This window comes from Copidosoma floridanum, unplaced genomic scaffold, assembly GCF_036245765.1.
Source record: "Copidosoma floridanum isolate Cflo_tuat_1 unplaced genomic scaffold, Cflo_Japanese_pri ptg000024l, whole genome shotgun sequence".
In the NCBI taxonomy this organism is placed as follows: domain Eukaryota; kingdom Metazoa; phylum Arthropoda; class Insecta; order Hymenoptera; family Encyrtidae; genus Copidosoma; species Copidosoma floridanum.
Window position 1 is genome coordinate 10,498,273 of NW_028321901.1, and position 16,022 is coordinate 10,514,294.

Below are 16,022 nucleotides of genomic sequence, written 5' to 3' on the forward strand. Positions count from 1 at the left end.
TTTGTTTTCCTTATGTCGCTTAACAGAAAACATGAGTAAAAGAAATTTTTTCAGATCCAATTTTTTCGGAATAAGTGTACGAATATAAAAATGTTGCTGACGATAAAAAAAATTGATTACACTCAAATTAACAAGATTAGAAGGGAACCAACAACTTTGTAGTACAAGTTTTAACGTGACGTTTTTTAAAAAAAAATATTCTGGTTGGAACTGGATTGTACAGAAGTTAATGTGTATTATAAAACAGGTATTTTATAATCATTCATATGATATCCTGGATTAAAGAGAGTATATTAGGAAAAATGTATGGCGTTCCTTTCCAGGTGTCAGTTGCGTTCTGAGTCGAAGGTGAGACTGGAAAACATTCAGAACATAACGTAGCGATTTTGTCCCAAGACACATACGCAATTTCATTTTTTTCTCTGCCAAAAATTCTACTTTTCTGTAATTTCAAAAGTGCTACATAATCTACCGAGAAAAATCGAGTTCACTGCTTCTTCAGAAAGTATTTTTAAATTCTCTGCGTGGAAATTGTCTTACGTGCCAAAAGCAAGGGTGGTAAGTACGCAGAGAATAGTAAAATGCTTTACTAATAAGCAATAAATACGATTTTTGCCTGGGAGGAATTTGGCTCTTTACTCTCTTAAAGTAGAAAAAAAACAGTATTACTGAAAGTATGAAAAGAAATCAATTACGCTCGGACTCACAGGAAAACAAGAGTACTAAGTAGTACTCTTACTAGTAGTAGTACTAAGGTCTTAGTAGTGCAATTCATTTTCAGTGAAAATATAGTAAGTTCCTGGTTTAGCTTCAAGAAATTATGTTTTCTTGTTCTGGTAATAATTTCTGATCAACTATCTAAATTTATTCATTTGCGAAATTGTTTGAGTTTAGTAGAATATATATTTCGAGGAAAAAGGAAGAGCCATTATTAATATAATTCTTTTATCACATATGTAGGCTTCTCACATAACGGTAAAAACGTCGTCAAGTGCGTTCGATAAATGTTGCTAATAAACCTTAATTCTAAATATTTAGCCCATATTAGAACCCTAATGTAAATATCAGTATGACGCTGGGCCTGAAAAAAAGTGATTTTTATTCCATTCGACAGAATAAGGGCACGAACAAGGGCACTTAGGCCCAGTAGCGCATTCAGAAGCGTATTTTTCTGGTGCGAAGAAGGTTTTTAGTTCAGCTTCAAGACGAGCTGTTTTTTTAAGTAAATAATTTCTCATTGAATATTTAAATGTACTTAGAAAAAAATATGTAAATATTTCGCAAAAATTTTGATATTTATTAAGGAAACTAGTTATTTACGTGTAGCATTTTTCAATCATGTAATCACTGCTCACTGGGCTTTATATATATTTTTCGATATATAACGTCACTAAACTGAAAAGCAGATATGCATGCCATCTACTTATCTTCGAATCATTATATTAGTTCTGATATGGCGCGTTAGATAAAAGAAAGTGATAATGTTCGGCTTTAGAGGACCAAATCACCAAGGTGTACGTAGCGCAATGAGGAAGTATCAAAAAATTGATCACCAGAGGGCAGCATGGCGCTTGGCTTGCCTGACGCACCTACAGCCTATATATATATTCGTGTGTGTGTGTGTGTACCTCTATACAAGTATATATATACACAATACTGCACATGTACACAGGACTACTGCACGGTCTGTAGGTTAGTGAGGGAGAATAGTGAAGGTAGCGCCATGCTGCCCTCTGGTGATCAAATGTTTGATACTCCCTCATTGAAAGTGATCCTTTTAAGTAAAGAGGTTTTCAGTTCAATTTCGGATTGAAGTATTTTTTAGTCCTATTAATAATTTTCCATCGACTATTCAAATCGACTTGAATTATTTTTAAATAGATACAAAACTAATATAAAATAATTTTACAAAATTTCGATGTTTATCAAGAAAAAAAATTATTAATGTGAATTACATTTTAATTTGGTGTGTAGGCTGAGAGATAAGTCGTTGCACTGTCAGTATGTTGAAGCTTAATACAACTTCAAATATTTATATGATGTAGTTGAGAATTCTTAAATGGGAAGCCATGTACGGTTTTTCAGAAATTGTAAAAGTTCCTTTGAATATTGTAAAAATGTTAATGAGGTCAAAATTATTGGGCTACTTTAATTTTAAAATGATAATTTGATACAAACAAGTTGTCTAGTAATTAGTAATACTTTAAATTATATAAATCAAATGTTAAACAAAAACTTAACACGAAGAAAATTTAACCAAGATTTGGTGTATATTTACAAAATTCTTAATAAACAAAGCTATTTCTTATTTTTGTTTAATACAGCTTGCACACATTTAGCCATTGTTGGAGATGCTCTCGATATGACATCCGTTATGTAGAATTTATCTAGACTTTTCTGCTTGACTACCAACGGTTCTGATGAAATTGACTGTTGAGTAACCTAGAAAAATACAAAAGTATAAATAAAATTAATTTAAAATAATTTTGGAAGATTAGACTTGTATCTTATTGAACTAAAGCGCAAAAATATGAATTCGTGCTTTTTTTATCCTCGAATTTAGTATGGCCTAAAGCAATGGGAGAAAAGAGATGGTCGTGACGAAAGTATCCCAAATCAATTAAGCACATAATTTGGTGTAAGATCTGTGATAGTTTTTTGTCTTGTATGTATAGTAAATTAAGAAAAATGTGTTCAAATGGTAATGACGAGCGTTGTCATGTTGAAAAGATGTTGTCGATTTTGGTTTCTTAAGACGTTTGGTTTATGATAAACTACGATGAATAAGTATCAATTTATTTGTTAACAATAAATATTTGTTTTCATTCGATAACTTTCTGAAAATGACTTATTCTTTGTCAGCTATAAAGGACAACTACAATTTTTATTGGACAGAGTAACTACTTTGGAACTACTCGTTTTTTGATAACTTGACCATTGTTTAGGGTTTACATAAAAAATAAAACACCACTTGGTCTTTCTTGAGCAAAAATTTTTTGTTTATATACTTGTCAATATTTCGTCTCATCATAGAGACCTTTTCAAAACTCTCACTTTTTTATGCAAAAACCTCACGTACTATAAACCAACAGTTTTGTTTTATACACAAAGCATCTTATAAATAAAGGAGAGACCTTTTTTAATTATAAACTGTAGGTAGACTGTTCACACCGACAGACAAACATGTCTGTGTCTAGCTGACGATGCAAGCGTTAGGCTTTTAATCTTGGCGTCCGCGTAAGGAGTTCCGAGTACTCTTCATATTTATTAGTTATTTTGTGCTAATTACTCATTTTTTTTGTTAAAAGTATCATAATATACGTTAAATCAACGATTTTCTTTGACAAACAATATTTCAACGCATTGAAATTCAATTTATTGTACTAAAGCTGTGAACTGTTTCCTGTTTACATGGCAAAACTATAGCATTAAATATATTTTACATAATTATTAGCGACCATTTTTTTGTTATGCTGTTTAAACTTGATTGGCATTAATGAAAAATATCAAACAAAGTGAATATGATCTTTCTTTACAATTTTTATAACTTATTTTTGTCAACTTATGTAAATAGAGTTATTTTTAGTATTACTATTATTATTATTATTGTTTTTATTATTATTATTGTTGTTGTTATTATATTTATAAAAAATAAGATACTTCGATTAAATTTGACATAAAACAATATTTGACAAAGTTTCTACGTCCTTGAGAAATGCTTTTTTTAAGCTTGCATAATGGTTAAAAGAATATTAATTTTACTGTTTCAAACAGTTGAAAAAAAAATTTTTACATAAAATAAAACAAAACTATATAAAATGATATCTAATTATATTATTACATCTTCAATTTAACGCTTTTTAGAGTGTCCGATATAAGTTAAGAAGAGTTCATTTTAATTTTGATTAAAATCAAATAGTTTTTAAATAAACTTCATTATATGAATTAGTTTATGTTTTAAAAATTTATTTAATTTTTATAAGTACTGTATGAATAAATGAGAAATTTTCTTTTGCTGGCACTAGATGCTCACATTAAAGTATTAAAGAGGAAAAGGCACTCCTGAACTTTGTTGTACCAATTACAATAAATTTATTACACTTTTAAAGATAAATTATTTTTCCCTTAGAATAAAAAGTATACGTGAAGTTTAAGTGAAATTCGTAAACAAAAATCAGTTATAATAAATCAATTACTAGATTTATTTTTGACAAACGTATAACTGACACAAAACAATGTTATGTATACATTTATAAAATGTTAATGAACCAATTAAGTTAACAAGGCGGTAAATGTTATACACGAAATGGAACATAAATTTTTGTTTTATATGTATGTTGTTTTATATGAATGTTTATATGTAAGGACGTTCATTCTTTCCCGAATGCTAAATCTGTTCTGACCAAGGTGGCAAGACACTCGACTAAGGATTTTCTGGACGTATAAATCCCCTTACTAAAGGTGCACGACATGCGACAAGAAATCTTGTAGCATATCGTGCACGATGTCGAGCAGAAATTTTTTTATCGGTTTTGCGGACACTATTACGGAAAAGAAATTACAAGAGTTATTATAAGGATAAACTCATACGTAAACTTCGTCCAAATATTTCCAAGGTAAGCCGAAGTAAAATGACGTCGCTGCTGTCATCTACAAGAGCAAGCCTACCAAGACGATCCCCTTACGCTCCCGCTCTTTTACGGACATTCCCGGGATTGGCTTAAGTCGACCTAATAGTCTTCATTCTCTTTATTCGCTATGTGAACTGCTACTAACGACCTCTGGTGGTTCCAAATGGGGTGAACTCTCGGAAAAATTACATAGCTCTGTATATAAAGTAGGCAAAAACCGTACATATCATTTCGCTAAAATCTTAAAGTCAAAGCATACTTTTGACTATTAGTATTGGTAAAAGTTGTAGATAAGTAAAAAAAGAGTTTATACGGTCCTATTTGACAAGGATGTGTTTAGTAATTATAATTTCATACATGATGATTCATGTAACCACAAAAGCGGCTGCACGGCTGCAAATTGACAAGCGCTGCACTTGCGCAGTAGATGACAAAGAGAAGGCAACGTTTTATTTTAGTCGTTTGACTATGTCATAATCATTCACAACATTACTATTATTGCAAGTATGTTTATTACATACAGTTATATGGATTTCTTATTTCTTCATCTACAACACTTACGCATGTAACAAATCAAAATAGTGTCAAGTTTTAAGATCCACATTTTTTCGAAGATCCCTAAGGTTGGCCGAAGTCAAGTGAATAGTCTTTTTTCTCTACATATTATGAAGTTATCGTGCCAGCGCTAACACCACCGTGTATAAAAATCCGAAATTGGCGGGGTCGAGACCATCCCATGCAATCATTTTACGCCTGGCTTCCGCACTTATTCCAATATTTCCGAGAATGGGCCAAATTAACCTAATAGTCTATTATACGCGCTAAATTTATTTCGCCAGTGCCGCCACTGCCTCAGCTACTACGTACAAGAATTAGCAAATTGCAGGGTTGGTGGGGAGGAGTACAGGGGGCACAAGAGGTGGTATATATTAATATGTTAAAAGTAATTTTGACATAGCCACCGCCAACACCACTGAGTACAAGGATCGTTAATTTAACATAGAAAACAATGTAATAATAAAGTTTATTGTGAGTAAATAATGTAGCGATTGTTTCTTGCAGGATTTTTATTAAAATTCAATTTTGTATTTCGTATGAAGGGATGGTTAATGTTTAAATTTTTAAACAGTTTTAGTAGTTCTATTGTATTAAACCGAAGAAAAAGGAACGCATTCTCTTTGAAGAATACAAAAAGAAGATTACGACTCTTTAAATGACATAGGATCATTCGAAATTATTTTTTAGAAAAAAGGTTAGAAGTTAATCACAAATTGCTGAACGAGAAGTGCTTGGAAAAGTTTATTGTAAGTTTTTGCACAAGTCAACTCCAACTATTTTAAAAATATTGCAAGGTGTAGGTGCGTACACGCATGGGCTGAGTCACGTGGGACCTCTTGCTTTATTTTTCCTTTCTTTTTAAAAAGGGGAATTGCGCATTTTGTAAGTGCGCAGGTTGGCCGCAGGTACACCGCCGAAAAGAAAAGAGAGGCAAAGGGGGAAGCAAAAGAAAAGGGGTCGAGGCGGAGCCGAAAAAAGTTAGTTAGTCACGGGACGTCCGAGCGGAACCAAGTAGAATCGGGCCGAGCATCGGATAGGAGTGAGTAGGAGCTATCCGTCGGAGAGCGAGGCAGTGAGTCCAGCACTTACACGATCGAAGGGGTAATCCTTGGCCAATGGTTGTCTAATAATCAACCAAGTGGTGCCCTTTGATCTGCTTAGCTCGAACGACGGAGCTTTCCTTGGTTTTTGTATCACGTCTTGTCTATTGTTCTCTTTTTTTTTAAGTTACGGGTTTGCAATTGTTTTTTCTCTGCGTTTTTTCCGTGCGATTCTTGCCCCGTGTCTTGTTTTTTCGTCGACGCGCTCGTTAACTGTGTGTCTCTACGCCCGTGTGGTTCCGATCTGGCGATTATTTTGTGTGCGTTCCTTAATTTATCTAGTCTGCTCGATTTTTCGATTTTTTTTATTCTAAGGGCCGCCATGCTTTGTAACTGCGTTATAACAATTTATTTTTTTTTGCATCGCCGAAACGGCCAAGAATTTAATTTGTTGTCAAGACCTTGTGTGATCTTCCTTTTGTTTGTTTACGAATATATGAAAGGCACCTACGCGCCAGAGCGCCGGGTTATTCTATTCGCTCCGAGCATGACACGCAGCGCCACCCTCGGTGTCAGAATCGCGCAATACCGTACCCCCGTATGATTAAATCGTAACACTGTCGCTTATAGGAGAAAGTATTATTTATTGAATAAGACGTACATACTGCTATCACGTAAACATCAGCACCCTAAAAAATGGATATGATTATCCAAACAGGTTTTAGAAGTTTAAGTTGCAACATAGTTTTTAATAATGAAACGCTGAAAAAAGCTAAAAAATTAGTAGAGTGTGCACGTTGCCTACGTACAGGAATATGTAAATAAAGGAGTCGGTCATCTGATCAATTGCTATGTTGTGAGACAAACATCTGTCAGCTTAAATCCATACAAAGTAGAATTATCTGTAAGTACATTATTGCCTATGCTTGACAAATGTAGGTTATGGTAACATATACATAAATGTATAATTTATTTATCAGATTAACGAAGACCGCTGTATCTCCGACGTGAGCTGACAGCTCCTTCTGTTTTGTTTCATGCGGTCTACTTGGAAATTTATACAGCACCACCCCCTGCTTTTTTTTCTTGTTGCAATTAACAACGCAGCACTGTCTCGTACGCATTTCGTTACTTTGTAAACGTAAACACTGATTCAGATTATACAGCTAGCGGCAGCCTATGTCGACTGCTTGGAGTTCTTGCTCTCACGTATACAACATTACAGATAAGTATGTGTGTTGTGTACTATATGACAGATGATATTTAATAACCCATTATTTAAAATTTCGGGCGATTTGAAGTGCCTAGAAAAATTATTTATCCGTATTATAGACCCGGTTTGGCTAAATAACATTTTTTTGCACCTTCGATTTCTCAACTAATTACTTTGAATGAAATAATATCTTTTCTCATATAAGACAACGCTTACTGTACGATTCATGGGGGTACGGGTTCGCCAACTTTGCTCACCTACAGCGCTGCAGTCGTTTTTTTTATCCCCTCCAACCTGATGCACGGAGCGAATAAGGATCGAATTCCTATGAGTAGAAACGTAAATGCGGCGCGTGTTGGGTTTGATTTTTTTGTTTTGGTGTCGCGTAGACGTCGTCACGCATTTTTTCATCATTTTCTTTTGGTCGATTTAAAAGCAGCGGCGCTGACCTTGTACGTATTACTTTGGTATACGCCGGATCATAACAGTTGTTATCATAAGCGAACAGTGATACTTAAATTCTCGGAATTCACCTCCAACGGTTATTATTATTTTCTTTTGCGTTCGGCCATGCGACTTACTCGAAACTAGTCCCATGCCGTATTGACTATAATATTTTGCATTCAACATATTCTTCTTTCTTTTTGCGTGTAGGTAAATTTTTTACCTCACTATATTATGCGTTACCGGCCATATGCCACTTGTTTTTCACCAGCGCGGCAATTTTGTTAATTATTCGTCTCATGTTGATATTTGTAAGCGATTTACCCGAATGACGGATTTATACACATTGTTGCCATTATTTTTGTATTTTTATAATAAATCATATTTTAACAGTATTTATTCCTTGTTATTGTGATACTGTATGTGAACATCTGTCCTTACCACCCACACTACTTTTTCATATATAAAAAACCCCTTTTAATATAGACTTTATTTGTTACGTTTGTATATGCAAGTGCATTACTTAAAAACGTCATAATCTTTTTTTAATAGTACTCCGTGAGTTCCATACAGGTAACATATAGCGAATTATATGGCTAAAAGTACACGATGTACGGAAATACAGCAACGCGCAAAACACATTAATGCACAAACATTAGGTGTTCCTCCCCCATCCTAGTTCATTTGTATGCTTTGGTCTTTGAAGCACATAGTAAACGCCTTTAACCTTTTTTATTTATTCATTCATTTAAATTATGGTTTAAAACTGATAAGTGTTAAATGTTTCTCAGTAACGGCCTTAGATAGGTGCATAGAGCATTTATAACAACGCCTCGGATGAAAACAAGTCTAGTTCAGATTTTTCAATGTTATTTTTAATAAGAAAATCTGATCTGGGCTTGTTTTCGTCTGAGGCGTCGATAAAGTCGTCGTTAGGGGTTAAAATGGTATCATAAGAAATTAATAATTGTATTATGAGGGTATGTTGACGGTTTATTCAGTCTTCGAAAGAGACTTCACAAGGCCGTGAAAAAGCATTACGGAGGTTCTAATTAAAACTAACCTGCGATTGAATACAGGAGAAGTAGCGAACGTAGCAAGTAAGGGGGCGAAGCAGATATGTATGTACACTAGCGAACTACGACTCGACTTTGCCCGCATTGTATAAAATGTTTGAAACATTTTTATTGTAATATATCTTCCTACAAGACTTCTGTACATCACAAATAGTTATAAAATGTACAACATAGCACATTTTATCACAGCTTTGCCTACTTCTTATCCACGAATGTTTAATGGTACATTACGTCACTAGGGCACAAAGTACAAACATGAGCACCCGAAGGGCGCAATTGTTGCATATTGGTGCCCGAGTCGCGTATAATGTTTTTCTTACCAAGGGCGCAAAGTGCAATTTTGTGCTCGTGGGCACATTCTGCGCCCAGTAAATCACTTTGGACCCTAGGGCAGAAAAGTACTTTGGGCCCGGAGGATGCAAAAAACTTTTTTGCCCGTGGGCCCAAAGTGATTCCAAGGGCCCAAAGCGGCAGTTGCAATTTGGGCCCATGGTAAGAAAAATATTTGATTTTGTTCGTGTTGATTTACATATTAAATTTAAGTATTTTTCATTCATTTTGAAAAATTTCAGAGTAAACTATATTTAGTTTTTTCTTTGCCATGTGGCATTAGTATAAATTGGTTTTCAGATCTACCTGACCTCGAAAGCCCAACATAAAACTGTCCATGTAAAAAACAATCAGAGCTTAAGTTAATTCCAACATATCTAAGCGTCTGACCTTGAGTTTTGTTGAGAGAAATCGCGAATGAAACTTTAATGGGGAACTGGAGTCGTTTAAATCGAAACCGTAAATCTGTGATAATCATAGGTACACGTGGTATAAGAGCGATTTCTCTAGCTGCGGGGCCTGTGAGAATAGTAGCCTCAATGATATCGTTTCTCATATTTTTGATTTGTAATCGGGTAACGTTACATAGTTTTGGTGGATTTAAATTACGTAGTAGGATTACAGGTATCTCAACTTTAAGTTGAAGATTATGTGGTGGAAACCTGGCTGGATTAAGTGAATTTAAAAATTCTAGTGGGAAGTGAACTGAATCTTCGGTATCAATTGATTTATATTCTTACATGTCGATTGATTTATATTCTTTGATGTATCTTGCAACATACGACAGTACAGCATCATTTATTTCAAATGCCGAAATGTTTCTAGGTGTAATAATAGATCTTTCACATAACCAGTAGTATGGTTTCTGTAAAAGATTACTAATATCTGGATAAACTTCTGAAATCAGAGTTTTACTGGTTTGAACAGTTTCATCTTGTGTAAAATCAATAGATATGTAACCTTGATCGTTTGGTATCGTTCCATTTCTAACACTAAGCAATTGTTAAAATAATTGTGTATCTTCACCGCCAAGTTGTACTCTCATGTTATCCCTTCAATTCAAAATAATATCTAATTTCACAATTGGTGATGATTTCAGACATGCTCTGATTTCATCAGCTGTTGTCTCTCTAGATATAACTGATAATGTCTGCCGAGAATCTCTAGCAAAAACGAAAGTAATATCATCCATTATCTTATCACACGATTTTAGATCTCTAAGCATACGATCGATTGCTTCAATATGAGCTCGGTGTATCATTGTGCACTCACCCCATACATTGACTTTTGTATCATATAAAATTTTAGCCAAAGGACCATTCTTGCGTGTAGAAAAAATTGATTCTTGCTCACAAGTCAAATTTAACGACAGTTAAAAAGTTGAATGAGCAGTTCTACTATTCGTAAGAAGAGTGGCAGCGATCCCCGACGATGCGACACCTAGAGCCAAGTTACCTGTTGATTGAACGTAGGCGAGAAGTAGGTTAATTAGAAACGTTTTTCCAGTACCTCTAGGAGAATGTAAGAAAAAAAACATTATTTTCATTACTATTAACGTTTCTAGTAATATAATCAAACGCTTGACTTTGTTCTAGTACTAATTTAGGGAGTTCATTATTGATATTTGTTAAAAGTTCATCAATATTACGTGTACATGCATTCCGAAACGTAATGTCAAACGGATTTTAGAAATTTATTTCATCACGAATCGGTGTTGGCAAACCAAAATCCCATAAATATTTCTCCCCAAGACTCACAACTTTGTCATCAACTTCAATAAGATCTTTATTGAAAATTTGTTCAGAATACGTAAAACTATTATCATTCCTACGACATTTATCTTGGTATAAAATGTCTTCACATAAGTGTTCTCTAAATGATTCCCACAGAACAATTGGTTCAGAAGTATGACAGAAAACTAAAACAATGTCAAAAAAATCTCTTAATTTTGTTGCAGACATAGAAATCAGAGTATCTGAAAGTGTATGTTTCTAGTGATTATCACTTTCTAAATGACCTAATGCACAGTAAGCAGCGTCAAATATTAGATAAACACCATCGTTAACAGTCTTTAAACTAACAAAACTAATCGGTTCAAGAATGGTATGTAAAAGCATTCGGAAATAAAAGCATTCACAGAAATTGGGATGAATTGTATACACCCTACCAAGAGCTGTATCTTTTTTTGATACCTAAAAAACCTTTGACATTTGTTCCTCGTTTCCTTCTTGAGAATTTATTGTTTCTCTAAGTATAAAAAATTAGATTCTCAGGATACAAAATAGTCTTTGTAATTTCATCTGTTTTGCCAAGATTGAAAAAAGCAAGAAGTATAGTTTTTCGTGGATTATGAAGAACTTTATAAAATTTTTTTTCTGTGAAATAAATTAGTTGATTATTTTCAAGATGTACAGCTAAGTGTACAATGGTAGGAAAACGTTTATGTATCGAAAAATCAAAGAAACGCTAAGTTGCCTCTGAAATATATATGTAACGTCCATTAACGTATTTACATAATTCGTCTTCTTAATTTCAAACTGAAAATGTTGCACAGTCAGGTCTTTTGTTGATGTATTTGCAAATGTATTTTATAGCCTGCACCGAATAACAAAATTAAAAGTTCTTGATAAATATGGACAATCAGGCACGGCCCATCTGTTATTACAATCAATAGGATTCTCTAGAATATTTCATACAGTACTATGACCCCTCTTACAACTTCTTTTGCGGTAGGTTGGATATCCATTAACTCCAGTTCGTGTTTCCAATATAAATAAGCGAGGATATTTTTTTAAACATATTCCATCTTTCACGCAAGGGGATGATGTATTAAGATCGCCGCAGGGTCTATGAATCATTTTTTTACAGACTGTTTCAAGTAATAAGGGATCTTTGTTTTCATTTTTAAGTTCAGCCAAAATTATGAGATTAATTTTATCCAGCTGAATGTTATCGTCGAACCACAGAAGTAAATGAGCATGTGGGAGACCTCTCTTTTGCCTTTCAACGCTGTAAGAATAACAATTAACTTTTCCAAATGTTTCCCTTTTGATCATCAGGTACATCAATTTTTTTAGTTTCAAATGAAAGACTCGAAAAATAATGTCATGTGTATTAAATGACTTCCACCCTAGAAATAATTCTTTCTTTATTTCTGTCCATTCAGAATTACGTGTAAAAGTGATAAATAAATCAGGGCGTCTGTATTTACGTATAGTATGATAGAATTAGCTTTTCAATTTAAAAATTGCTCCTAACGCGAAAAAAATCTGGGTGGTAGTAAAGCTATTTTAGAACAAATCTAAATAGTTTTGAACTTTACATTATGTCAGCTGACGGCCTCAAAACAATGGTAACAGTGGCCAAAAATGATTTTTCGCATCTAGCAAAAAACTGGGGGGTTAGAAAAAAAGTTATACTGGTGAAAAACATGCGCAATTTTAAGACAAAGAAAATGAGCTCCAGTGGGATAACATCGTTCTAGCCGTTTTTTCGAAATTTGCAAAAAAGTGCTACGTAGGACCATTTTTAAAAAATTTATAACTCGCGTTCCTTTAAATATTAAGACTTGAAAATTGTATCCAAGGCATATCTTGTGTCTCTCAACATCCACACCAAATTTCAAGACGATCAATTGGAAACTTTTTGCAAACCGCTGCAAGAAGCAAAAAATGGTTCCTCCGTAAAAAAGTTGGACGTGGCTGGTTTTTCAACATATTGCCATTTTTCGAACGTTTGCAAACCCCGAAGCTATGATGTGGAGAGGGGGCATGGCTTACGGCGCATAGTTCATGCGCAGCGCGCCTTTGTTTCCAAAGTTATTTTCAAGTTTGGCGGATTTTGTGGTTGTTAAAAATGACTGAAAAGCAAGATCAACAAATTTGCATTAAATTTTGCTTTCAGTTCAGAAAAACAAGTTCTAAATTTATTCAGATGATGCAGAAAGCTTTTGGGAATGAGTGAATAAGCAAAACACGAATAAAAGAGTGGTTCAATCGTTTCAAAGAAGGCCGTACTTCTGTTGATAGACGAAGCAATGTTAAGTCAATGTTAATAATTTTTTTCATTAGGAAGGTTATGCGCTACAAATATGCTCTAACAGGTCAGCCAATCAATAAAGAATTTAATGTTGAAGTTTCAAAACATTTACGTGAAGCAGTGAGAAGAAAACGCCCAAACTTTTGGTCAAGTAGTGACTGGCTCCTTCATTACGATAATGTGCCAGAACATTCATCGAATCTTGTGCAACAGTTTTTGACTCAACACAGTATCGCATGACTGCGACAACCTCCGTGCGTCTCGACATAGTCCCCTGTGACTTTTGGATGTTTCCAAAACTGAAAAAACCACTTAAAGGATAGCGATTTGATGACAAAACGACGGTTGAGAATAATGCGACGTGAGAACTCAAGGTCATCCCTAAAAGTGAGTTCCAAGACTGTTTAGAAAAGTGGAAACATCGTCGGAACCGTGTTGTTCAATCAAATAGTAATTTCTCTGAAGGATGCCATACACCGGATGATGAAGAATAACGCCAGCGCGGAGTTGTAGACGTAGGCACGATACTTTCCGAACAGACCTCGTATAACGTTGCCAACAGCATCTCTCGATCTTATTAGAATTAATTTATGTTTTTCATTGTCCTAACTTTGCGATAGTCTTCAGCAAAACTAAGTATCATACCTTAAGGTATTGACGCTTCAAAATAAGAATGGTCATTGATAATTGATTTTTTTCTTTAATGTCAATCCAACCAGTATTTTCAAGCATTTAACTCTGACGAGGAGAGAAAGATAATTATTCTTCTATTAAAGTTGTTAATCCAACATTTTTACATTTTTTAACTACCATACTATTCAGTTCATATCGTATTTCTTCAAACAGATGGCGAAGGTGTTATTAACTAGTGCTGTTTTCAACATCATCTCCATTTGTTGTACATCCAGTAATACGTAGGGTACTTTGAGAAGGTAAGAGACATAAATCTTGATGTTGAACTAATTGTAAGATTCGAATCTTATCACTGTTATAAAATGCTGATGCGATGTGGGGTCGATGTGCATGAAACTCGTAGTGCGCAACCAACTCATCGAATACGACACCTGAATAAATCCTGAGAATCTCTTCTATCTCGACATTTTTTTGTTTGCAGGTAGCTAAAAAAAGCCCAAGTTATTGCCACCAGGAACTCTTACTTTTAGGCCTAAGTTTTTTAAGAACTGCACGCTTTAATGTGTTGACACTTTGGGCACTCGACAACAACTGATCCATCTCATCCATTTCGGTCTATTTTTATAGCTTCGTCTAATTTTGGTGGCTCATGAATGACTTATTGTTTTTACCCCCGTTGAAAAACAACCACTTGATTACCTACGTAAAATTTATTATTATCTTCATCGATATTTGGAATTAGATTGAAAGTTAGGAGTTGAAACCAAGAACGTAGTGACGTGCTGATGACAACTCAATAGATAGAAATATTGTGCTTCTAGAACAGATGATGTTCCTGATAAACTTAATGTCAACGATTCTCTCATGATGATTTTTTCATGACTAATGTTACTCCAGTATTAAAATACGTTTATATAGGCTAATAATAGAGTTTTTTTATAAAGAAAGGTTAAGCAAAGATAGCCGCAATTGTATGTACCAAAATCTTGTCACCTTTCATAATAATATTTTTCATCGTTAACACCAAGATATAGCATTAGATCAATTGGTGGCTGTAGATCATTGAAACTGCCGAAATACGTGACGTTATTGTCACGCTTTGTATTGGCAACCCAGTGAGTACCAGGGCCATTCTTATCATCAATATTGACTATAGCTGATTCGGAAAAACATTAGCGATCGGCTGGCAAAGCATTTCTCTCAAAAACTCTACCAAAATGTGGGATTTTCAAAATTTTTGCACACTTGATGAGATCATAGTCAGTGAGAGCTTGGTAAGGCAGTTAAAATTTTTTTTTAATTAATCTTTTGAGCTTCTTCTATGCCTTAAATGTAGACCTATTTTATTCTTATATGGTTTTAAAAAGATCCTCATTTCAAGTAAGAGCGATTCCATTTTTTCATTATGCCTTTCACTTCAGTTACACCATTAGTGATAGCACCTAAAGCAGTGAAGCCAGCAAACGCAGAAATAAAATATGGTAAAAATCCACCAGTTTTTCGCGGTATAGGCAATATTTAAGGCATAACAATATTTTTCTTACCACCAACTTTTTTCACAACCTCTTACGCTTTCTTTAACGCCAAACTAACAACTTTCCGAGCACAACTTCTTGGATCCATAGACTTTGAGGCACTTTGAATCAAGCTTTTCGAAGTGAGATTCTTCTTTTTCTTCTTCATTTTATCCTTACTCGCTTTACAATAACTCGTACTATAAAACGATCTCAGGCCGAGTTTGAATTTCAATTTCATGGCGTTAGTGATGGTAAAATCAGCAGCTTTTTCTCCTAAACTAGCGTCTTTGGCTTTAAATCTTTGCTACACTTGTTCAGCGAAAATCTTGTCATCTTGTCAGCAGTGTTTCTCGCGGCAATGTTTTCTCGATTCTAAGAATAGGCTATGTCGTTTTATTTACAAGCCTGATCTAATGGGTTGATACCTGGATCTCCACGATCTAATCGCTCGGTTAATTTAGTGCCCGGTCCGTAATACTGATATCTTGATACGTGCAATTTTACAGGCAGTTTGTTGATAAATGCGTTTATAACTCTACAGC

At 34.3% G+C, this 16,022-nt stretch overlaps 1 protein-coding gene across 1 annotated transcript in view; it reads right to left on the minus strand.

The window, feature by feature from the left end:
* Nucleotides 1–2,189: 2,189 nt before the first annotated feature.
* The window catches only part of ND-75 (NADH dehydrogenase (ubiquinone) 75 kDa subunit), a 380,915-nt gene continuing 367,082 nt past the window's right edge, over nt 2,190–16,022 (minus strand). The window contains exon 12 of the mRNA XM_014363556.2: nt 2,190–2,442. Within this exon, the coding sequence (XP_014219042.2) occupies nt 2,299–2,442 (144 nt within the window). The 3' untranslated portion in view covers nt 2,190–2,298. The remainder of the gene's footprint in view (nt 2,443–16,022) is intronic.